The following is a 25,085-nucleotide window of genomic DNA, read 5'->3' on the forward strand; positions in this document are numbered from 1 at the left end:
CTGCTTATTTCATTGATTCCCTGTTGGGTGCCCTCATCTGTGCAGAAAAGGGACTCCTGGTCAGAAATCAGGTAGATCTGTTAAACTGGAAGTCCAGTATGTTTTTTTGAAAAAAGAAAAGAAAGAAGAAAAAAGCTCAAACTGAGAGCAGGGCAGGCCTGAGCTAGTCATAATTAAAAGGCAAGAAAAAACTCTTCTGGAAATTATTGGACCTATGTACTAGATCATTCTGTGTAATAACTCCCAATTCAGGCACCCAACTCACTAAAGGCCAAGATGTTGGGTGAATATTCATTTTTGGTATCCAGATTTCTATCATACATTACTAAGATATTCTCATGCAGGTCAACTGGGTACTTAACGGTCCTCAAAGCCAAGAGACCACCCAACAGAAGCCTGGGCAGCTGCATTACAGTCTGCGTCTGGTCCTGGACAGGGCCTTGATTTGATAATGCCTATTCTAACTGACCACTTCCAACAGGGGACTGGGGCTCAGTATACCCAGCTTGAGACAAACTGGGGTCCTATTCATTCTATTAGAGTGAAATGTTCCAGAAAACAAAAGTAGAACATGGGGGCAAGGGGCCGAGGAACACAGGAACAATGAGAGATGAGACAAGCCACATGTGGTGCTCACAGTGTGGGCACCCAAGCCTTGCTGGCACAGCTAGATGTAGAACTCCTGTGTCCCACGCCGGCGCCAACGCCTTGGCCTTCAGTGAGTTGGGTGCCTGGACTGGGAGGTAGTGCGCCAGAGTGATCTAGTACACAGAGCCAACAACTTCCAGAGAGAGCTGTTCCTGCTTTTTCACCTGGAAAACTCAGGCCCTCACTGTGAGGGTTTCCCCCCCTCTTAACTGAGCTATACACCCAGTTTAATAGATAAGTAATTGATTTCTGACCACAGGTCTCTTTTCCAGATGAATGAGGGGACCTAACAGGGAATCAGTAAAATAACATAGCCAAAGCATGTTAACTCAGTGATGGGACATGGTGAGTACTCAGCAAATGTTAGGGTGGAGGATGGACTGAGAGAAGGGCCGAGACTGGAGGCCAAGGGCCCAGTAGTTAGGAGACTACTAAGAGACAGAACAACAGTGAGAACTAATGGTGTAGCAGTGAGGAAGAAAATGAGAAAAGGATGCAGAAATGAAGGAGAAATGTTAAGGAAGGAGAAATAACAGGACATGGATTCAGCAGAAAGAACAGGGAAAGTCACAGAACATGGGAGTCACAAGACCTGAAATAGTTCTGGCTCTATCACCAACTGCTTTGGAATTCCAGTTTTGTCCCTTATTAGTGGCACGATCTTGAAAACGATGAAAATTCTCTGAGGGGCCGGCCCGGTGGCACAGCAGTTAAGTTTGCGCGTTCCGCTTCGGCGGCCCAGGGTTCAGAGGTTCGGATCCTGGGCACGGACCTACTCACCACTCATCAAGCCATGCTGAGGCAGCATCCCACATAGAAGAACTAGAAGGACCTACAAGTAGGATATACAACTAGATACTGTGGCCTTTGGGGAGAAAAAAAAAAAAAGAGGAAGATTGGCAACAGATGTTAGCTCAGGGTCAATCTTCCTCAAAAAAAAAAAAAAACTTAAAAAACAAAAACTTCTCTGAGCCTCACTGTCCTTGACTGTAAGATAGAGATAATAGCATTTACCTCATAGTGTTTTTATGAAGATTAATAATGCAACTGAAGTGCTAAGCTTAGTGCCTGGTGCACAGCAAGCACTTAATTAAGTGGTACTATTATAGAAATGTGTCATTGTTACCAATTAGTAATGTAGTAAGGGTAAAAATAACGCAGAGTCAGTTTCTCTTTTCTCCTTCCAGGTTTTGGAAGTACACCCATCTTTGCTTTGTGCTTAAAAGGAACAGGATTATGGCAATGCTGAGAGTGCAAGCAGCATATCCCAAAGTTTTGGATTAGTTATTTTAAATTGTAAGGTACTGATCGGGCTATGTGAGCAGTAACCCAAAATAACCCAAAATGAGTGAGTATTTAATCACTCATCTCTCAGGTTCTTTGGAATCTAAAGTTCAGAGACTGCTAGTAATAATTTACTCTCAGAATCAAATAAAACATTATCTGGCACATAACTAATGGCAGGCACAATACAGTTTGAATGAGTTACCAGAAATCATTAGTTTAACCAATGCAAAAATATTGTTACAATCACACCAGTGAAAGATCATTCTCTCATTTCATTCACTCACTGATATCAACCCATTGATCAACACTTTTTGGGTACTCAGATTCAGTGAGCACTTTCCTGTCCTGCCATCAAAGACAGACATTATGGCACACTTCATCAAATCTCTTGCAAAAATCACAAAAGCTCTGACTTGCAGTATTTTCAAAGTAAGGGTGGTTACATGTGACTTGTGCTAGGTGAATACACGGTGTCATTGGGCATTACCCTTTCCTGTGTAACTGCTCGCAACCATACAATCAAGCACCTACTGTAGAAATGTCCAGAAAACCTGAATCAAGTTCACCAGTCTAATATGTATGTAATATATCATCATCCTCTACTCTTTACCTCAATCTTCTCTTTTGAATAGAAGAATATGTGCCTGAGCTCGGTGTTCTAGGACCTCTCTTTTCAGTGATTCTCCAAGATTACTGACAGTTGTTCTCTAATTACATCCTCAGGCTCTCCCAGCACTCAGCAATTGGAGAGAACCAAGTTCAGAACATGCCGGAGGCTCTTTTCCTCCCCTCTCCCGGTAGCTCAGCTGAGCTGGCTCCGCAGGTCTGATTTAGCTCAGTGGAAGCAGAGACTGACACCGGCCCATGAGCTGAGGCTCCTCCTCTCTACAAGGCCACGTCCTCATGCAGAGACCTTCCACTGTCCGCCAGTCCTTGACATGTCCCCCTGCTTCGCGTCATATGTAGACTGTTCCCGGGCAGGGTTCTCGTCTACTGGAAGGCCGGCCACAGTGCATCTGATCCAGTTAGGGCCTCACCTAAGCATATCTCTCTGTGAATAAAAGCTCCAAGTTCATACACAATCAGCTTTCTGTGTGCTTCTAAGTTTTACCCTAATAAATACTATTGTATATTTATACTATATTGCAGTAAAGGTGTGTGTGTCCACGACTCACACAACTATACATATCTAACTCCTCTGCATCAGGGACTTGAACTGATTTCAAATGATTAGTTAAAATTTTAATTCTTCTTAACCAGCTCTCTGTCTTCATTCTTTATAAACTCTTAGCTGAAACTGTTAATCTTTCACAAGTTTCCTAATACTTCACGTAACTATCAGCTCACTCTCATTTCTGACCAAAAGATTTCTCTTGTTACTTTTCTAAACTGAGTGACGGAAAATTAGGCAGACAACTCAGGATTTGATCAGATGACCTGCTTTTAATGGAATGAGATCTGAAGCAAGGAGGGGGTGGGGAGAATGATAAACCGCAGTCAAGAAGCTCTATGCCCTCAGAGTACACAGGGTCCTAGATTGCAGACAAGTAGGAAGAAGAAAAGAAACAAAGAAAACAAGACTAAAGAGTCCAATATAAAATGCTGCCTACTCCCGACATTTCCTTACACTGGTTCTGCCCTCTTTTCTTTCTAAAGGTCAAATAGGAAGACTGGCAGACAATCATTCCCCCAGGAATCAACAGCTATTATTTACTTAACAGTACTCTCCCCTTCCTGCTAAACACTGCACCTCAAGTAGAAGGTGAGCTAGTGCAGAGGGACAGGCCAGCTTCCAGAGACAGCACATAAAATTACCAATCAGGGAAAGAATCCCTCCGCTCCCTTGATTATTACTTTACTTCTCTTGAGAAGTTACATCTCCTTCCCCTTCCTGGTTCATCTGCCCCAGCGACACAGCTCCACAGTAAAATGTACAGAACCCCAGTGAACATTGGATTTCCCACTCCAGAAGGGAATGGCCATGCTGTGCATGCAGACCTAGAGCACTGCTGAGGAGCAGAGGGCGAAGCCGCCATCATGAAGCCTTCCATTCCCACTGGAAATAGTGAGTCACACACATAAGCGTACAACAGTAGCATCACATTAGATCACATGGAGGCTATGGCAGTAGTAATATCAATTCAGTATTCTTATCTCATTAATTCATGGTCTTGTTTCTTTGACAATGCCTACTCTAATGCTAACTAAAAAATTAACAAGGCGTCTCAATTATATAGGCAAACAGCAAACATTTGTATCTCAATAGTACTTGTATTATAAGCCTATTAAAATGAATTTAGCAATTTTTAAAGCAACACAATGAGACACTAAATACAAGACAAAATTTTTTAAGGTTCTTTTCCTTGGAAACTTAAAGAAATAGAGGATTAGGTTTATTAAACCGATCTTGAATCAAGTAGGTTAAAAAGGCATTATATTTACTGACTCGATTATTATTTAAGAACTCTAGCTAATTTAGTTTTTGCAATTACGAAAAAGAGATTGTCTCTCTATTCCAGTGTTAGGTGAGATATTTCTTCGAATAAATGAAAACACATTTTCTAACAGCTTTAAACTCTTATACATTTAATTTAAACAAATTTTATACATTTTAATTTAAACAAATACTGTTTATAACCTTAAATCCACGAGAATTTCTTTCCAATGAATACTTAATTTGCTCAAAGCCAAAAATGGAAATACTGATTTACTAAAGGATCGACGCTGATTTTTTTTGTGTGTGTGTGGAGATCAGCCCTGAGCTAACATCTGATGCTGAGCCTCCTCTTTTTGCTGAGGAAGACTGGCCCTGAGCTAACATCCGTGTCTATCTTCCTCTACTTTATATGGGACGCCACCACAGCATGGCCCGACAAGCAGTGCGTCGGTGCGTGCCCGGGATCTGAACCTGCGAACCCCGGCCGCCCAAGCAGAGCGTGCGCACTTAACCGCTTGCACCACCTGGCTGGCCCCTGACGCTGATTTTTTTTAACACAAACACTTTTAATTTTCCAAAACTGGGGGATAGAAGTGGGGCGCATGTTCACTTTCCAAATGAAAATCTCATGGTACATACGTTCTCCCACCTAATTAATCAGTAGGATTCCCACCCACCAGCACTGAAAAGCTGTAATCCCACAAGCAAGAGCCATACCCGTGTGCATGCACTCATGTGAAAATATCACACACACTAAATTGCACTGAGGCCGTGACAACATGCAACTTAGTAATGTGCAATATCTCCACCAGAGCAAGCAGAATGGGAGCATCAGGAAAGAAGGGTGTGATGCAAACATTCGGGACGCAACATGCTCTAGGGGAAGGAAAATGGTTTGGAGATAAAGGATACATGCCACTATCCCAAAAATTCATGAAATGAAAACCCCATCACAAACGTATTCAATTTAGAAGACTACTTACTCAGAATTGAGAATAATAATTAAGGTTCAAAAATTCAATGAGACAGTGACTATCAAGTAACCACGTATTTCAAAAGGCAAAGCTTGAAGAACAAAGACATTTTCACTGTCTTCTCACGCACTTAACTCCCAATGTCAATTCCACTTTTAACTTATTGATGGGTCATATAAAATGAGTTTAATGATTTCCACTCAACTGCAACACTGAAGATGACTAATGATTGAAGCTTATAAAATCTGTATCTGATAATTTGCAGACTAAACTGCACTCTCCAGACATTATAATATTTTCATAATCATTTGCATAATATTTTTCCTCTTAAAATCTTTGTCCATGGAGAAACATATTTCACCTTGAACACAATCCTTCAGAATGAAAAATCTGACAAGAGCTCTTAGAACTAGAACCCACCGCTCTCATATATATGAGAAGGTTCTTCAGAGGCATCTATGGAAAACCTGTACATTTTGATTGCAGTCCTGAATTTGACCAAGAAAGAAATAGACCAAAAGCACTAAGTCTGCTAAAAATCATCTTGCATTAAAATCTTTAATTTATATAACTTGATATAGCTGTGGTTAGAAAAATGGCCCAGGCTATAACAAGTTCTCTAGTCTGTACCTTATTTTTCAGACTCAGAAAAATCTATCAATTTTGAGAACCATTAGGATTAGAGTTCTGGTACTGAGGGTTGTTAAATTTTTTTCTGTATTAAAAATAAGATAATAAAATGAATGGCTTTTGTTCCGGTATACTTTGGAACCAAGACATGGGTACTGTTACAGTGCATAATTGGTGTGTGCAATCCCAAGAAGATAAGACAAATCTCATTTGTAAAAAGACAGATATTTCCTCATATCTCTGTAGACGACCACACTCTCTAAATCTCAAATTCCCTCCTGAGCCAAAGACCTGAATTTTTAGCCACCAGCCTCATGTATCCACTTGAATAGTCTTAGCAGTACCACAACTTTAACTCATGATCTTCTCCCCAACCAGCTCCTCCTGGAAGAAGGCATCGTGGTATATCAGAAGCATATGTGCTTTCAATCAGCTGGACTAGGTACAAATCACACCTCTGCTTACTAATTCCAAGCAACCACCACATTAAAGAATTAAGTTTAAAACAAGGGATAATTTGGTTTTCATACCACATATGCCATGAAAAAACCATGACTCGATAGACATTTAGAGAATGGTCATCAAGTGGTTCACTCTAAGAAAGGAGAAACAGAGAAAATTCAAGAACTGTGATTTGAAGATAGAGAAGCTTTTGTGAGAATAAGAGTCAGTGCTAATAAAGGTTACTTTAAGAAAATGAAGTATATCTTTCTTGAAGTTGTTTATGGACAAGGTAGATATTTTCTGTAAAGCTTGGCTTAAGTCACACTGACTAGAGGATTCTGCCAGCCTTTGATATGGTTGATTCAATAGCTCCAACCTATTGGTAAGGTAGAAGGTTATTTTTCCTTTCGGTAAAGTATTTACAGAAACTTTTTTGTGTCAGACAGATGTCACCTAGATAGTTAATCTATTGCTGGAGTTTTCATCATTTCATTTACTCAATAAAGATGATAACCAATAGTTAAATAGGTTTAGAAGGGATGCTAAAGCCAGTAAGTTCTTCCTGAAGAACAACTTCACCCTGAGAGCTATTACATTAGATAACACCCTCCCAAACTTGGAATCTTTACAAAGATGGCCGCATGTGATTACTGGAGGGCACCACAGGGGATAAGAGATTTTTTTTTTATCCCACTTGATGTCTAATCAAGGAAGCAAAATATCGATGAAGACTTTACCCAGGCCTTGCTAGTAGGAAAAAGGGAGAAAACCCATCAAAGTTTCCAGAGAGAGTATATTTTAGGAGCATTCATCCTATTTGAATGCAACACAGAGTTTTCCAAAGATCAAAGGGGTATCCTCACCAGCTGTTACACGAATATAGTGAAAAAATAAGCCAAGCTCAGTCAGACAGGATTACCAGGTCAAATCAGGATTTCTGCAGAAGACTAGTTCCAAGCAACAGTATTTTTTAAAAATATGTAAAAATAGAAATGTCAGCCAAAGATTCACTATTCAAGAGAAGCTTAAAACCACCTGGCTAACAACCTATTAGAAAAAGGAGAGCTAATGGATAACATGAGGATTTAATTTGAGTAGCTATTCATAACAAGTAAAAATGTAGTAGAATCTTATTAATGAGTTAAGAGCAGTGAGGGACAGGGGTTGGAGAAAGAGCTGAGATAGGCCTGGGCTGCAAAAGGCCTCTCCCTACCTGAAATGCTAAGAGGAAAAAGAAAGGGGCAGGAGCCAGGGACTTGGAAAGAGTATGGAGAATACAAGTTGAAGAATCATCTCATTCAGAGACCGAGCCTGCAACACATGGACCACAGAAAACATGATGGAAGTTTCTGAACAGAACCTGTGATGCATACAGAGCCTATACCCTGGAGATAACCAAAGACTTCGCACTTCCAGTATCCAAAGTACCCGCTCCTGAGGGCACAGGTCAGCTGCAGAGGGAGAGAGGAAGAAACAGACCATCTACTCTCCTCCCTGAGCAAAGCCAGACTTCCTGAGAAGAGAAGGAGGGTTCTGAAAGAAGGGGAGGTACACGGTGTCTCCTGAGCAAGTGACGTGATGGTCAGGAGCTAGAGCAAGAACAAGAGCAAGAGCCTGCAGACGGAAAGCTGGTGGGCACAGGCCATCAAATCTCTGTACATCACAGGCTCGAGAGTAGGGTACTGAAACCGTGTTGAATTTTTTTCTTATCAACATTTGCACTGCTTATATTATCCTCTCAGGAGGAGATAAAATTTTTTGAAAATACCAATGTCCGTCACTAGTTTAGCAGTGAATGTTCTTAGGAAGGCTCAAGACAGAAAATGGGCTCCTCGTGGAAAGCAGTTTCTGAAGGAAATTAGAATAGCATAAATCTTATCCCTACCTGATAGCTTCTTCCACAGACTGGCCAATAATATTAGAAGAAGGACCTGGCTGAGACAGTGGTGTCAGGCTTATCACCCACTTCACCGGCTTGTAGTACTCATCACTGGAACTTAACAGATAAAATAGTGTGGTCAGGAAAATTATCTGCAAAACAAAGGACAGTATCGCCTAAAAACTCACGTCTGGAAACTAAAGGAAGGAAACAAATGGAACCAAGAATACGCTTTACTGTGGAAGGAAATGTGATGTGCACTTATCGTATGTACCTACCAGAGACAGCACAAAGTTGAGAAGGGCAGTCCCGCTGTAGAAGAGGATGGTCAGCAGTGTAGTGACAGTGGTGAAAAGCAGGCTCACGTTCCGGCTCATAACAATCCACAGAGACTCTAAGATCTGACCAGGAGGGAAAGCTGAACATCAGAACCGATCCTCAGGAAAGAAGTGTCTACAGTTGTCTAGTGCGCTTTTAATATATGCTTTTAACAATAATAATGTGTTTTAGTACCACAAAATGAAAGGATGAGAACTGAGTATTATTTTAAATGAAAAAAGAAAATCATCTGAAAACATCTGAATGTTGATAGTAAGGAAAATAAGTAAATTATGGTGAATCTACTCCAAATACTATTAGGCAGCCATTAAAAACATCTCTGTTATAACACAGAAAAATATCTTATGATATTTTTTAATATCATAAGTTTAAAAAGCAAGACATGAAAATTTTATATATAGCATGATTATAACCGTGCAAAAATGGTATGCATAGACAAAAGACTATAGAAGAATATGCCATAATGCAACCTATGGTTCTATGTAGCTTGTAGGATCACAAGTGCAGGCCATGAAATTCTAGCATTTGTCTTGCCTCTCCCCTTTCCACCCCCAACTTAGATTCATCTACAAATACAAAACCATCACCTCAATGACTTCACTAAAATCACAATAAAAGAAATGAACAGACAGGGTCAAGGGCAGAGCTCTGCAGCTGAAAATCTTTCCTCAGATAGACGATGACCCTTACATCAAGACCTACTGAGTTCATTTGATCCCTCACCTGCAAATTCACTGAAACCAGATAGTAAAATGGTTATTAATATACGTTAAATATGACTAAAAGATGTATAATATCTATAGTACACCTACATGTTTTCATTTCCTATCTCTTCGTGAACTTAAATTCCTTCATGATAATGTCTGTTCTACTCTTTCAGAAAGGACAATCCCTCCTCTTAATGAAAATCATGGAAGCAAAAAGATCAGAAAAACACCTTCCATTATAGTTTTCAAAATGCTTCCATCAACCTCACAGCAATGCTGTGAGGGAAGCAATGCAGAGGATATCTTTATGTTACAGATAAACAGAAGCTCAGGGATTTTTACATACTTGCCCAAGGACTTGGAGCTAGTAAGTGGAACTAGAGCTGCAACCAGAACTCCCCATGTCTGATTTTATTTTGGTGCCCTTTTCAAAACAGAAGTTCTGTTTCTTGTCATATGTTCAAATGATACCATCTGTTCAATAAAAGGCCTATCCATTCCCTTCCTACCTCAAATGTACCATTTATCAAGGCATATTTTGTTGTCCTCGGCATTTCTTACAAACCTCAGCTCAGTCTTCATAAGAGAACTTTGGCAGGCTGGTTTCATTTACAATAATAACTCCTTAGATAAAATCTTGAAAATGCTTCACTATGCCTACAAAAATATGCATGACTGACTGTTTGACCTTGTGGGATAAAGAATGAATGAATAACGCCACTGATTCCAAGAAACAAACCAACAATGCCCTTACTTGTGATTTTGACAAGCATTCTTTTGGGGGCTTCAGTCATTTTGGAATTTTTATCAAAAAAATTTTTAAATAGTTTCTGGGTCATGCTGATAGGAAATACTCGGTGCTAATTCTTAAAAAATTAACTGAATACATTAACTGTAGACTGGAAATTGCCAACAACAATCAAGTAACCATTCTGTGTAGTCAGGGGGATTAGAAAGGAAGGTTCAGAATATAAGAAAGAGCTGTTGGGTACTACAAGTATGATGGTAGAAATAAAAAGTTCAATCGAGGGGTGACCTTGACAGCTTCTTAAAATTTTTTTCTGATGAGACAGGCAGTGACATTCAAGAATGTGATTTTTTTATACTGTATAACAAAATGTGTCAATATTTAGAAGATGGAGAAAAATCAGTGAACCAATATTCCATTTAAATGACCAGTGCATATTACAAAAGCATGTAAGGGTAAAAAATCCATTTCTAGCCAAAAGAGAGTGATGGACTTTAATAGAAGAGTACAAAAAGTTCATTGATATGGTTTCAAATTCCATACTGCAACTAACTTTTAAGAAATACCATTTGTTGAGTTTTGGTGCAGTATCAAGGAAAAACAGCCACAATTATCTGAAAAGGTTATTAAAGAAGACTCCCCTCTTTTCCAACTATACATCTGTATGAAGCTGGATTTTCCTCATATACTTCAACTAAAACAAAGGATTCCAACAAAATGAATGCAGAAGCAGGTACGAGAATCCAAGCATTAAACAGATTTGCAAAAATACGAAAGAAAGGCACCCTTCTCACTAAATCATTTTTTGTTTTGGAAAACCAGACAAACACTGATTTGTAGTCCCACTTCCTTAACACAACTGTCTTCATTTTTCCATTTCTTCTGCAACTTTCTGCCTGTTTATACATCTAATTTAGAATTCTATATTTTCTTTTGCATCATGTGCATTTCATCTTTACCCTTCATCACTAACCTTCATGTTTAATGGGTCCATATTAGTAAGTTCTGATGTTATTATTTAATCATTACCCAAGCATAGGATTTAGAGATAGTTCCCAATTTTTAATGTCACAAGTAACACCGCAATGAATATCCCTATCCACATATTTTTTGTTTTGGAAAACAAAAAGCATCTTCTTTATGTTAATATGCAATGTTATTTTTTAGTAAATTGATAAATATTTTAAAAGTTCCAGTTTTAACTGTTAATACAATAAATATCAATAGAATCCACATAAGCTAAAGCTCTTTGGCGTCCTCAGACCAAAAAGGTTGAGAGCCACTAGACTAGAGAAAACAGAGGTAGGGGATTATCAAAAACATAAAATTAAAAATTCTTAGAACTGAAGGACATGAATATCTAGATTTAATTTCAAACTGTTATAGCTGTATTAGGTGAACGGTAGGAAGGGAATGTGTGAGTGCAGGGATGGGGCTAGGAACCAAAGGGATTGTAAGAAACCCCAAGAGAGGTATAAGAAAGCACTGAGGGACTTGTAAAAAAAAGTCACATCTTTATCTTCATCTTCCGTATTAGGAAGCCAAAAGATAATATCTAAAATTGCAAAACCAAGAAAGAGCAGCACAAACATTATTTTAGAAATTTAGAGGTAAATACTCAGAGAAAGCTAAAAGAATTGAAAGCTGGTTCTGGAGAATGAGACTGAAGTGAAGAAGCAGAGAGTAGGGCACCACTATTTTTTAAATTAAAAATCTTAAAGCATTTTTGACTTATCAGCTATGTTCAGCTATTATTTGGATGAAAATTTAAAAAAATCTAGCATTGCAAACCTCAACTTTTGTTAACCTGATGAGTCACAAGTTTATCCACATGAAGATTCCTCTCATCTCTATGAAAAGCCACAGGCTGAGACATCTCACAAAGTACACCATGGAATGAAGAGCGGTCATTAGAACTTAGCAACACTGCAAGCTGTTCCTTGCTGCTTTTGATCTTTTGGAAAACAAGGTAGACGTGGATGCTGCATGGGGGGAGAGTAGGTGGGACAATAACAAGCTAAGACTTTAAACATCCAGTCTCTCTAATGAACTGGAACCATATTTCCATCTGCCAAAGGGCTTTGCCCACCAGAAAGCTCCCTCTCCAGTGGTCCAGCTGGAGACATTCCAGTCAGCCTAAGGGAACGAGGATACCTGTCTCAGAATCTGAGAGCCACAGTACCGCGCATATGCTTCCTGATCCAGCATCTCCCGGTTACTCTTCAAGCACAGAGGAGGCATCAGGGAAGGTACACCTGAGGCCATGGCTTTTGGGCACCTTTCCAGTGCATTCAGAATGCTCAAAACTGTAAATGCCATGGCGTTCGAACCTAAAGGCCTCTAAGTGTGTAAAGAAAACTGGGAATTAGAGTTTCTGGGTTTTTTTCTAAGTCCAGTTTAACTGTAAATACTATTTCTTACCGAAAGAAATGTCTCAATGTTCTCGTGAACAAAGGAAGCGATATCCTGCCAGTCCAGAATGTCTCCCAGCCAGCTATTCTGACGACTTATATGCATCTTGTGTCCTTTGTGCCTTCCAGAATGCGTTACGTTCTATGGAATAAAACAGTTCAGGTGTGAAATCTCCATCTTAACCTAAAGATTAAAATGTATAAATAGCCTATTTTGGCTATTTTATTTTAGGTCCACTTGAACACTTTAGGAGTTACTCAAAGGTGAAAAACTTTGCATTATTTAATAAACTAAGAACTCCATCTAAAGATCTGAAATATAATATTTTTGTTTACATTCTAGCTACTGTGTCTCAGACTAGCTCGAGTGCTTCCCTCCTAAGCACATTTGTGAACAGACTTATTCCTCAATATATTCAGCTGTACACCAACACAGCATTTACTCTCATCTTTTTTTTTTTCCTGTTTAGCCCCTCTACCTTTTTCTTGTTGTCCCATTTTTTCTTTTTCCTCCTTTCCTCATCTCTGTTATTAATCTTCCATACAAGATAAAGAGAGCAAGGGGGAGAGAAGAATACGAAGTACACCTAAAACTAATACAACGTTATATTACATAAATTTGCATTATATATGTGGCTTGCATTACATTTCTACTGCACAGAGCTAGTCTAGAGGATGAGATGCTGTTGATGATGATGATGAACAAAGGACAGAATATAGATACACGAGAAGGACGAGCGCATTCTGCCATGGAGATAAACCATCAACTCAAGCTGCCTTCTGTGACCTGAGGTTTACGACCTTGCAGCTTAAAATTGTCAACAAATGCAATCCCAATGTTAATACAATCCTATCTAATCAATGAGTCTGTAAAATAAAAGGATTTTATTAGTTTACAATTATATTAAAATCCTTTTATTATAATCCTTTTATAATTTTATTAAAATCTCTTAATAAAATAACTTACCTTTACAAACCAAGAATGATATAGTCTGTCCCACAGTTCTAGCACTTGCTTTTCAATTACAGCAGTATTGTTCATCTTATCTCCCAGAATTTTATGAAGCTGGAAGAAATACAATCTGTTTTAATATTTCAGGCAAGAATCCAGTAAAATTAATACAAGCTGGGTCTTTACATTTGTTCCAAACCAAACTAAAATGTTCCAGACTGTTTAACTGCCTCTAGCCACACTATGTTTTCTTAAACTCTACTCAATATTCCCCGTAAATTTCCTTGCCTTTCTTGGCTTTTTGCTTTTTTCTTTCCTCTATTCTTGGGTATCTAGGAGAGCTACTTCAGGTTATAGGAAAATGGTAAAAATGAAGCCATGATTACTGATTTATCCAATCTCATCTGCCTAGAGAAAAATCTGCTGCCATGTGGCCCAAGTGCCCATCCATTATACAGAAGTCTCATGTTACATTTATCACTATTATAAGAGTTACCACAGAACTTTAAGTAAAATTTTAGGAACTTAGCCATAAACACAATATTTCCCTTACTTTGCTGAGAGATGTCAGGTCTCAGAGTTATGACCGATCAGTCTGGCTTCAGGGTTTGTGGGAATCAAGTACACTGAGACAAGGTAACTTAGAGGGAAGCTATTCATTATAATATCTTATCCCACATTTTATTTATTATTAAAACCATACGGTAATATTAAAGACAGTTTTAAAAAGACAAAACACTGATTTGTAGTCCTACTTCCTTAACACAACTGTCTCCATTTTTCCATTTCCTCTGCAACTTGCTGACTGTTGATAGATACAATTAGAATTCTATTATCTTCTTTTGCATCCATAAGCATTTCATCTTTAACTTTCATCACTAACCTTCATCTTTATTTTTAATGGTTCCATATTAGTTCATTAAGCTTTGATATTATTTAATCATTACCCAAAGGATATAGAGATGGTACCCAATTTCTAATGAAACCACAAGTAACCCTGCAGTGAACATCCTTACACACAACTATTTTCTTATTACTAATAGTAAGATAAATGTACAAGAATCAAAGAAAATGAGTATTTTAACGGCTCTTGCTATATATTGCTAAATTGTCTTCGATAAGGATTGTACCAATTAACACTTTCCAATACTGTAGGGATGAACAAATTTTCCCAAAGCCTTATGGACTAACTGATAAATTTTTGGATAATAAGTGTCAAATAGTAACCAATTATTTACACTTTTCTTCTTTAGTGACGTGAGTGACCATTTTTCATGTTGGTTTTCAATGTGTACTTCCTTTTGTGTGGCCTATCCAAACCTCTTGCCCACTTGATGCTGGCCTTATAGATACCTAAACCAGTTTTTAGACATATTTGATGTAAATATATCTGCCCAATGTTTTCCTTTATATTTATTTGATTTATTCATAAACCAAACACAAATTAGTGAATACAATGAAAGCCATTTATCTTTGTACAACATTTTACAATTTACAAATGGCTTTCACTTACATTATGTGATCTTTACAACAACTCCAAGAGTTAGACAGAAAAAGGTTTTGTTATCATCTTTGTTCTTTTAAGATGAAAAAACAGATTTAGAAAGGATCTATGAGGCCCAAAGTCATGCAGCTAAGTGGCAAAGACAGGATTAAAAGTTCTCTAATATGCTTTCAACAACAGCATATATAACCCAGGAACAAACAACACCTAACACAGCAAATTACCCAAAATAATTAAAAACCACAATTACCCCTAGTCTCATTTGCTCTAGCTACTTTAAATTAGTCTTTTATATATCATGACTGTCAGAGACTCACAGACTTCCTATTAACAATTCTTTCTGTGGGGGCTGGCCCAGGGACGCAAGCGGTTAAGTGTGCACACTCCGCTGCAGTGGCCCAGAGTTCGCCAGTTCAGATCCCAGGCACGCACCGACACACTGCTTGTCAAGCCATGCTGTGGCGGCGTCCCATATAAAGTGGAGGAAGATGGGCATGGATGTTAGCCCAGGGCCAGTCTTCCTCAGCAAAAAAGAGGATTGGTAGATGTTAGCTCAGGGCCGATCTTCCTCACACAAAAACAAACAAAAAAAACCAATTCTTTCTGTCATTCTCCAATCAGCTTTTGAGATCTCCCTTTAACAAGAAGAGGCCTAAAACGGTTACACGCAGCCTCCAGTCTAGGTTGTCTGCACAGCGGCCTTTATTGCTATAAAGTACTATTTCAAATTGGCATCTCCTTTAGCAGTCTCACTCCCGGCACAACAGTGAATAACTCTAAAATACCACAACTATTCAAGGAGAGGTCAGCATAATTTTACAGCATCTTATAAAACACTCTTTTCAAACTGTGGTGCTATCAACCATAGCAGAACATTACAGACCCGGAATACTGTCCTGTGACATTACAATACATATTGCAAGTTGCAAGGAAGACTGGGCCAGAGAGCATGGAGTCTGATGGACGCGTCACTGCTGTTAGCAAAATCACGAAAGCACACGTACTGTTGGTGGAATGAGATGCTCTTTGTATATGAAAGACAATAAAGCATTAAGAGCACTCAGAATGCCATTTGAGGGCCTGCTCTGTGGCTTAGCCGTCAAGTGCGCGTGCTCCGCTGCTGGTGGCCTGGGTTCGGATCCCGGGCGTGCACTGACGCACCACTTCTCCGGCCATGCTGAGGCCGCGTCCCACATACAGCAACTAGAACAATGTGCAGCTATGACATACAACTATCTACCGGGGCTTTGGGGGAAAAAATAAATAAAATAAAATTTAAAACAAACAAAAAAAAAGAATGCCATTTGAGACCTGCATAACTTAGGGCGAATAACCTCATATATAAAATGGGGATGATAAGTCACTGGGCAATTCTGTTCTCATCTCGCTTGAAATCTTGGCAGCATCTGTCATAGCGAATGATGTCTTTCTTGAAACATTTTCTTCTCTAGGCCTCTGACACACAAAGTCTGGTTTTCCTCCTACCTCACAGGCTACTCCTCCCTCAGTCTTCTCTGCTAGCTCGCTTCTCTGAACTTCAAAAGCTTAAGTGCTCCAGGGATCTCTTTGATCCTCTTCTATCTATACTCTCTCCTTAGGCCATGTTATGGGCTGAACTGTGACCCCTCCAATATTCTTATGTTGAAGTCCTAACCCTCCAGTACCTCAGAACGTGTCTGTATTTGGAGACAGGATCTTTAAAGAGATAAATAAAGTAAAACGAGATCATTAGGGCAGACCCTAATCCAATATGACTGGTGTCCTTATAAAAAGAGGAGATTAGGACACAGACACACACAAAGACAAGACCATGTGAAGACAGAGGCCATCTACAAGCCAAGGAGAGAGGCCTCAGAAGAAACCAATCCTGCCGACACTTTGATCTTGGATTTCTAGCCTCTAGAATTGTGAGAAAATTAATTTCTGTTATTTAAGCCACTCAGTCTGCGGTAGTTTGTTATGGCAGCCCCAGCAAACTAATACGGGTCATCTCATTCAATCCTATGGGTACTATATGATGAGACTCAAACCTCCATCCACAGTCCAGATCTCTCCCCTGAGCTCCAGCTATGTATGTCCAATAGCCTTTTTCTTTTTGGTGAGGAAGACTGGCCCTGAGCTAACATCTGTGCTCATCTTCCTGTATTTTGTATGTGGGACCCTGCCACAGCATGGCTTGATGAGTGGTGCATCAGTCCGCGCCCGGGATCTGAACCTGTGAAGCCTGGGCCGCCAAAGCAGAGCATGCGAACTTAACTATGCCACCAGCTCGGCCCCCCAGTACCCTTTTTTGATATCTCTACTTAGATATCAAATAGCTATCTTAAACACAATACGCCACAAACAGAATTACTGATCTATCCCTAACACCTATACCCCACTACCACCTCCAAGTCTTTCCATCTCAGTAAGTGGCACAGCTATCCTTGTAGCTGGGCAAACCAAAAACTTCCTTCCCTTTCACTGCATATCCAATCCATGAGTAATTCCTGTCAGAACAACCTCAAAAATATATCCCAAATATGACCATTTCCCTCAATTTCCACTTCTACAATCCTAGTCTAAACCATCAACATCTCACCTGGACTACTGTAATAACAATCTTTTAACTGGTCTCCCTGCCTCCTCCATTCTTGCCCACTTCTCTATAAAACAGCCAAAATGAGCTTTCAATATCCTAAATCAGGTCATATCCCTTTCTGTTTTAAATCCATACAATGTTCACCTTTGTAACTAAAAATCCCAACTTCTTTTTATAATCTATGGCTCGTCTCATCACCACATTCCCTACTCCAGCCATATAGGCCTTCTTTCTCTCCCTCAACCAAGCTAGTTCCCATCTCAGAGCCTTTGAATTTTCTATGCCCTCAGCTTGAAACATTCTTTTCCCAGAGCTTCACCAACTGCCTCCTTCTCATCATTCAAGTCATAGTGAAAACTCACCTTCTCAGAGACATTCTCTGGCCATCCTAGCAAAAGCATCACCCTGAGATTCTCTCTACCACATTACCCTGTTTACCCTGGTCACAGCACTTTTAGATCTGAAATTATTTGTTTACGTGTTTAACGTTTGTCTCCTCTCACCAGAGCGTAAGCTCCGGAAGGGGGTAACTCTTTCTGGTTTACTGCTTTTCCCCAGCACCTAGAACAGTGCCTGACATTTTGTGGACTGGCTGTCACTTTCTTCATTCTAGTCACGGGGGAAGGGACAGAGGAAATGTATTCATTATTCTCTTGCTGTCTTAGGGCAGCATCTCCAGGGACAAATTTTAGCAAGAGCACACCAAGCAGAAAGAATAGTTCAAGCAAGGATATTGAATGAAGAAAGTAAATTGGATGCTGAGAAAATAGCAAACTGGGAGGTCTGAGTAGAATCCAAACATTGCATAGAGGACACAGGAGAGAAGGCTGACAAAGTAGGCTGGGGGCAGATAGACAGGAACCTTCTCTGTTCATACCTAAACACACCCTAAAACATTTTTTTCCTTTTCTGAGCATGGCATTTTTTCCTAGCCTCGGTCCTTTCCAGACTTTAGCTCTTAGGACCCAATTCTGACATGATTCTTAGCTGGGTAAGATCTGAGCTTATCAGAAAGCTACCTCTACAATTACAATGGGTCCTTTTTTTTTTTTTTTTTTAACAACTTTATTGAGATGTAATTCACAGACCTTCCAACTTACTCATTTAAGTGTACAATTCAATAGTTTTTTGGTATATTCAGAGTTATGCAACCACTACCACGATCAATTTTGGAACATTTTTCATCACCCCAAAAGGAGACTCCATACTTATTAGCAATCACTCCCCTAATTCTCTCCAATCCCGTTACCCAGGAAACCACTACTCTACTTTCTATAGATATGTCTCTTCCGGACATTCATATAAATGGAATCATACATATTTTAAGTGAGCATAAGGGAAGCCATTTGTTACACTAAACGGTCCCAGCCCCTCCTCTATGTGACTACTCGCTACTCTACACATACTCTAAAAAAATTCACATGCTCTCCTGATTTATGGCCTCTGCTTACATATGTAAACAGTACATATGTAAGCTTGATATTTTAAAATGTCAATAGCTTGATAAATTAAAACTTTGTTCTATGAGTTTCCCAATAGCTTGATAAAACTTTGTTCTATGAGTTTCTCTCCAGGAACAGGCTGACCACGTGCGGGAAACATACCCTACAAGGTATCCATCACCGCTGACAAAAAAATAGAACAATGTGATGCCTGGAGCCCGGCATGCCTGGAGACCAACATCCCTGGACCCCCTCCTCACTGCCCATTTTCCCTACATAACTGCCTCAAGATTCTGTCATCTCTGAAGATGGTTTTTTGAGACATTAGCCTACCATCTTCCCAGTTATGCTGGCTAATCAAATTAAAACTTCGTTTCTCGATCCCTAACTCATTGTGATTAACTGGCTCTGATCACGGCAAAGCAAGCCCATTGCTCAATAACAATATGTGATCTTTCATGACTGCTTCTTATACTAAGCATAATGTTTTCAAGGTCCCTTCATGTTGTAGAATGTATCAGTACTTCATTCCTTTTTATGGCCAAATAATATTCCATTATATGGATATACCACATTGAATTATCCATTCATCAGTTGATGGACCTTCAATAGTTGCTTTTAGATATTATCCCCGTGTCTTCTTAAGTCATGATCACAAATATTTTACAACTTTGTTAGCAATGACCATCTCTCTTCAGCTGTCTTTCCTTTTAGAATCTTGAGCAAAAGGTTTCAAACCTAGCTTTTCTCTAAGTAATTTGAAACTTACTTCTTTAAAATCTAAGGCACATTTCTCCAGCTACTCAAATTCCTTTTTCACCCTTTTCCTAAATAGGTAAAAATTCCAGACTAAAAATCTATTTATCCCAAATAGAAAAAACAAACTAAACACTATGTTTTCAGCAGAATAAGTAAGCCAACATATTTCTAGAAGGCTAAAAGTCTTCTGCAATGGCTGATCTTCCCTCTGAATTCTAAGATCTATATCCATATACTTATCTTTCATTTTTTCAATAAATATTTTTTAGACTTCCATGTGACAGTTGATTACGTTATTTTTGGTATAGACCCAAGAAAATCAATAACACATATCTCTCTCTTAACTTTTAACTTGACCACAATTCCATCCTTAGGTTAGTAGATCACTATACACGTGTGCATTATAATTTCCAAGATACCTTTTTTTGTTGAGACTTTGTTTTGAATTTTGAACACAGAATCACAAACTAATACTTTTTTTCTGGGCACACATCTCACTCCAACAAATTTTGTCAATCCCTAGATGACCCTAATTACTTCAAAATATTAAACTTCAAGTTAACTTCATTCCCATAGGCAATATTAGGGGGAAAAAAGATATCCCAAATCCATATCCTGCAGTCTGATCCTTAACTGCCGTAATTGTGTCTTTTCCTCTTTGATTTCCCCTTCACAAAGTTTTAATCAAGCTAATCTCTTCAAGCACACTCCCGTTTCTACATCTTGGCTCACATAAATATCTCTTCTTAAAATACACTCTTATTTCTCTTTATTCATCTAAGACCTATCATTCCTTCAAGATTTATCCCAACTGCCACATTAAAGCACTCATCCCAGTTCTAGGCACACACTTCTAGAACACTACCGCAGAAGGGCAAGGGACCTGGAGTTAGTCTCCTATTTGAAACCAAGCTCTGCAATTGACTACATGACCACTGGGAATTTACTTAGCCTTACTGAATCTGTTTCCCCATCTGTAAAGTGGGCAAAATAATTCAGACTACTGCAGGTTTCTTGGAAAGATTAAATGAAACATATTGGAAACTGCCAAGCACAATTGCCAGCAGATAATAAAATTCTATATGTGCTAATACTTTTTTCTCCACAAAGCCTTATTTGACCACCCAAGCTTTGGATTATTCTGTCCTAATGCACAAATAATGAATAAGATCTATCTTAAACAAGAAGCAAATAGCCAACCTCTCATGTTGTTCAGGCTACCAGCACTATTTAGTATATCACCCGGAAGATTTAACTTCATTGTATGTTGCTTGTTGCCTTGTGGATATAAGCCTACTTCAAAACGGAAATTGTTCCAAACAGAATCTCCATCTACACTTTATCACAGCAAGAAATCACTTCCAATGAAAACCTTGCAAAGAAGAAGCCACAAAGAAAGGCTCTTCCCTTACCTTGTGGGTTATCCATTCTCGTCCATACTGATACACATTGTTAGCCGCAGAATTGAGTGCTCTTTGGACTACCTGAGCCTCAGGAAGCCAACTAATTTAAAATAAAGAAAGAAAAAAATTTTAAAACTAGTACACTTTTAGTGTACTGCACCAATAACTCTTTGAACTCAATGTATTAAACAAGCAGTAACTGACAAACTGCTGATCAGTCATCAACACACAGACACAAATGAATCACACACAGGAATCCTTGATTTCCAGGCCTAATTGGCCTAATTCTAACATTCAGGATTTCTCTTCAAGCTTTCCTTATCTTTTAAACCCACTTTCCCCATAACCTCTCTTTCATTCTGTTCCGCCTGGTTTCTCTGTCCACACACATCCTGGGTCATCTGCCTTATTCAACATCAGCAGAAGTGGTTCTGGGACACCAGGATAGTCAGCATCTGGGACTCAAAATGATGGTTCTCAAAGTGTGGTCCATGGACCAGCAGCATCAGAGCTTCCCAGAAACCTGTTAGAAATGCAAATTCTTGGGCCCAACTCCAGACTTACTGAAAAAGAAACTCTGGGGTGGGGCCCAGCAATCTGTACCTTAACAAGCTCACCAGGTGATTCTGATGCACACTAATATTTGAGAACCAGTGATCTAAGAAAGTGAACTGAGGAAGAAAACAAGAAAATTAGAGGGTCAATCACTGTTTTCAATTTTTATCCATTGAAGATCTTTTTCTTTAAGATGTGAGGGACACCTAAGCACAGTTCCAGCTGTACGAGGAACTGGCAGTCTACAAGCTTTACTCCTGGTGCAGTGCAAGGTGGCCTCCCCATTTTCCTGTTAACTAACCGGGCATTTGCCTTAATCAATAACATGTTACATACGCTGTGTTCTCCAAAGGAGAAAATATTTCCACATATTCTCTTAATTGCTCCTCACAATGTTGTATACCAGAGGTGTTGACATTCACAAATTTAACAGTCCTGATTTCAACTTTTCATGAGTGATGCCAAAAGGCATGGCAAGCAGTAACTAATCAGTTTCCTGGGGCCCAAATATGACACATGCTACAGAGCTGGCATATGGGAAAGAGTCAAACAGTGAGTCAAGTCAAATGTGCAACAACCTCAATTCACAGCAGCTTTATGCACCTGTAGTAATTTATACAGTAAATCAGAAGTGGTAACTTGCTTGTGTGTGTGTGTAAGACGATCATAAAACGAAAGCCAACTACCACTGATAGCCATGGAAGTAATGATGCCTGCCTAGGAAAGTGATGGTTTTTAACAAGAAAAGATATTTGGGATAAATTAAAAAGTGGAATGTCAAATCGGTAATGGTTTGAATCTTTAATATTAACCAGTTCGTCCTACACTCCAAACAAACTTAAAATGTTTGTGAAGCTTTCTGCAAATTCTCAGTCAGTTCAATTATTTCTCAGCAAGTAAGACAAAGCTTTAGAGATGCTTATAAATGTAATAATCTCACAGTAAAAGGTTATGAACAGGAAATTTGGATCTCTAAATAGAGATGAGATTTGGGAGAAATTAACTTAAGTAGCTTTTAAATGACTCTAGTATTTATGGATTCCTCAATGGTTTGAAGGGACTGCTGAATATTTTCAATTATATGGTACTACACTTTTATGGGAAAATTATATCTTCTAGTGTTATTCTCAAGTGTGAGGATTCACAGAGGTATCTGGATTGATCCTGAATGACTAACAAATCTCTATTAGGCCTGATAAAGTCTTGCTGGCTGCAGTGAAAACACTTCATCAATATACTCATGCAGGTGTCCTAATAGCAACAGATAAGAGGAGCTGTCGAGAGGCCAAGTCAAAGTTCCTGGCTCACTCTAGACCTCCTCAAAACAAGTGCCATCTAGGAGACATGGGGTCAGAAACACCTGAGGATGTGCTGTGATCTTACACCAACAACACCTCTAAACTGAGCTCCTTCCATAGGATATTCACTGCCTCAGCCAATCACTCTCTCTCCTACCTGAGTCAAGAGGGATCCCCTCAGGAGAAACCAAGTTCCTACAGTCTGGAGTGGCTCACACTCCCCCTCCTGAGACAAGGTTAATCTCTATCACAATATGACCCACCAAGAAAACAGCCACAATAAAAACAACTTAGCTTAGCTTACTGGCTTCCTCTCAAGTAAGGGCAAGCCATGTTCAGTACCATCTCAGTGCCATCTCCTAATGAGGGACCTGAGAATCAGCAGGCTTGAGACTAGTCAGCAGAAAACAGAAAATGAGTTCCAGACTAATAGAAACATTCAAGACAAGAATTAAGATGTGCTTTGACTTCAACTTCATTTTCTTTGAAGCTCTGCTAGGATGATCATATCCTAAGTCTTTCTAATTTATCCACCAGCCCATCAAGCACATCCATGGGAAGTCAAGGTACCTACATAGGGGATATAAAATGTGCACCACACTGGAAGAAAGTATATCTGATCAATTCTTAACTGTACCATCTCCACTAGGAGTATCCACATGAATTCCCACAAGGTCAACTGCCATCTTCAGGACAGAAATCCACTCAGTACTGAGATTTGCAAGAAACCATTACTATTAATTCATGTCCACCTCCACTAATCTGCTGCAAAACAATCAGACCTTCCATGAAGCACCCAAGTCTAAATGCTTTTAAAAACCTTCCTACATGGAATAATACTCAGCAATAAAAAGTAACAAACCCTTGACACATACAACATCTTCGATGGACCTGAAGGGAATTATGCTAAGTGAAAAAAAACCAATCTCACAAGTCTGCATACTCTATTACTTCATTTATATATCTTTATTGAAACAATATTATAGATATGGAGAACAGATTATTGGTAACCAAGGGTTAGGGATATGTTGAAGGAGGAGGTCAAGGGTAGGTGTGGCTATAAAGGGGTGGCGTGAGGGAGTCTTGTAGTGATGGAATAGTTCTGAACCTTGATGGTGTTGAGAGCTTACAGAAGCTACACATATGATAAAAATGCAGAAAACACACACACATACACACACGAGTGCATGTAAAACTAGTGAAAGCTGAAGAAGCTCTGTGTGTTGAATCGATGTGAATCTCTTGGTTTTGTTACTGCACTATAGTTATGCAAGATGACAATACTGAAGGAGATAGAGTAAAGAGTCCATGGGATTTCTCTGCAACTCCCTGTGAGTCTATAATTATTTCAAAGTTTTAAACAAAAGAAAAACCACCTTTCTACAACTACTCTGATCTGGGGCTACTCAGATTGTGTACGTCATCAATACAGTAGTAGAATAGTGCTACTACAATTGAAAACCAGTACAGAAGGGCTCTAGACTTATTTTCACTAATGAGTGATCATGAAAGAAAAGAAGCCCCTTAGACATTAAGGCTGCCAATTTTTTAACTTCATTCCAGATCCCTCTCCTGAAATGCACACCAGCACAGCCAATGACCTACTGCATGCCTCTGCTTATACTTACCACAGACACCTCAAACTCAACAGGTAACAAAAGTAAATGAATTATTTTTTCCCAACAAGTCTGGTCGTCTATTTCCTATATTGATAAATCCACCATTATTCCATTAACTTCCAAAGCTGGAAACATGAGTCATGCTACATTGATTCCGCCTATATCCAATTAATCACCAACTAATCCACTTAAGATCTTACAAATCGATCATCCTGTTCACCCCCACCACCACTGTCCACAATCCAGCACTTCATCACCTCTGGCCGCGTTTATTCTGGTCTTTAACTGGTCTAAAAGGCTCAAGTCTTGTACCCCTTCCATCTTTTCTCCACAGTGCAGATGGAAAGACTGTTCTAGAATAAAATGTTATGTCCCTTCTCTTCTTATATCCTTAAACGAGATAACAAACATATCCTTCACTCTCGAAAGCCTCCTTGTGCCCCTTTGTGCTCTCCCCTAGAGCCCACC

At 39.2% G+C, this 25,085-nt stretch overlaps 1 protein-coding gene across 1 annotated transcript in view; it reads right to left on the reverse strand.

Annotated features, from left to right (window-relative positions):
• The window catches only part of TMEM245 (transmembrane protein 245), an 88,218-nt gene that overhangs the window by 19,345 nt on the left and 43,788 nt on the right, over positions 1-25,085 (reverse strand). The window contains exons 9-13 of the mRNA XM_058523733.1: positions 21,155-21,245; positions 13,472-13,570; positions 12,515-12,646; positions 8,578-8,700; positions 8,306-8,451 (exon numbers count right to left, since the gene is read on the reverse strand). Of these exons, the coding sequence (XP_058379716.1) occupies positions 8,306-8,451; positions 8,578-8,700; positions 12,515-12,646; positions 13,472-13,570; positions 21,155-21,245 (591 nt within the window). The remainder of the gene's footprint in view (positions 1-8,305; positions 8,452-8,577; positions 8,701-12,514; positions 12,647-13,471; positions 13,571-21,154; positions 21,246-25,085) is intronic.

This window comes from Diceros bicornis, chromosome 28 (genome assembly GCF_020826845.1).
Source record: "Diceros bicornis minor isolate mBicDic1 chromosome 28, mDicBic1.mat.cur, whole genome shotgun sequence".
Lineage (NCBI taxonomy): Eukaryota > Metazoa > Chordata > Mammalia > Perissodactyla > Rhinocerotidae > Diceros > Diceros bicornis.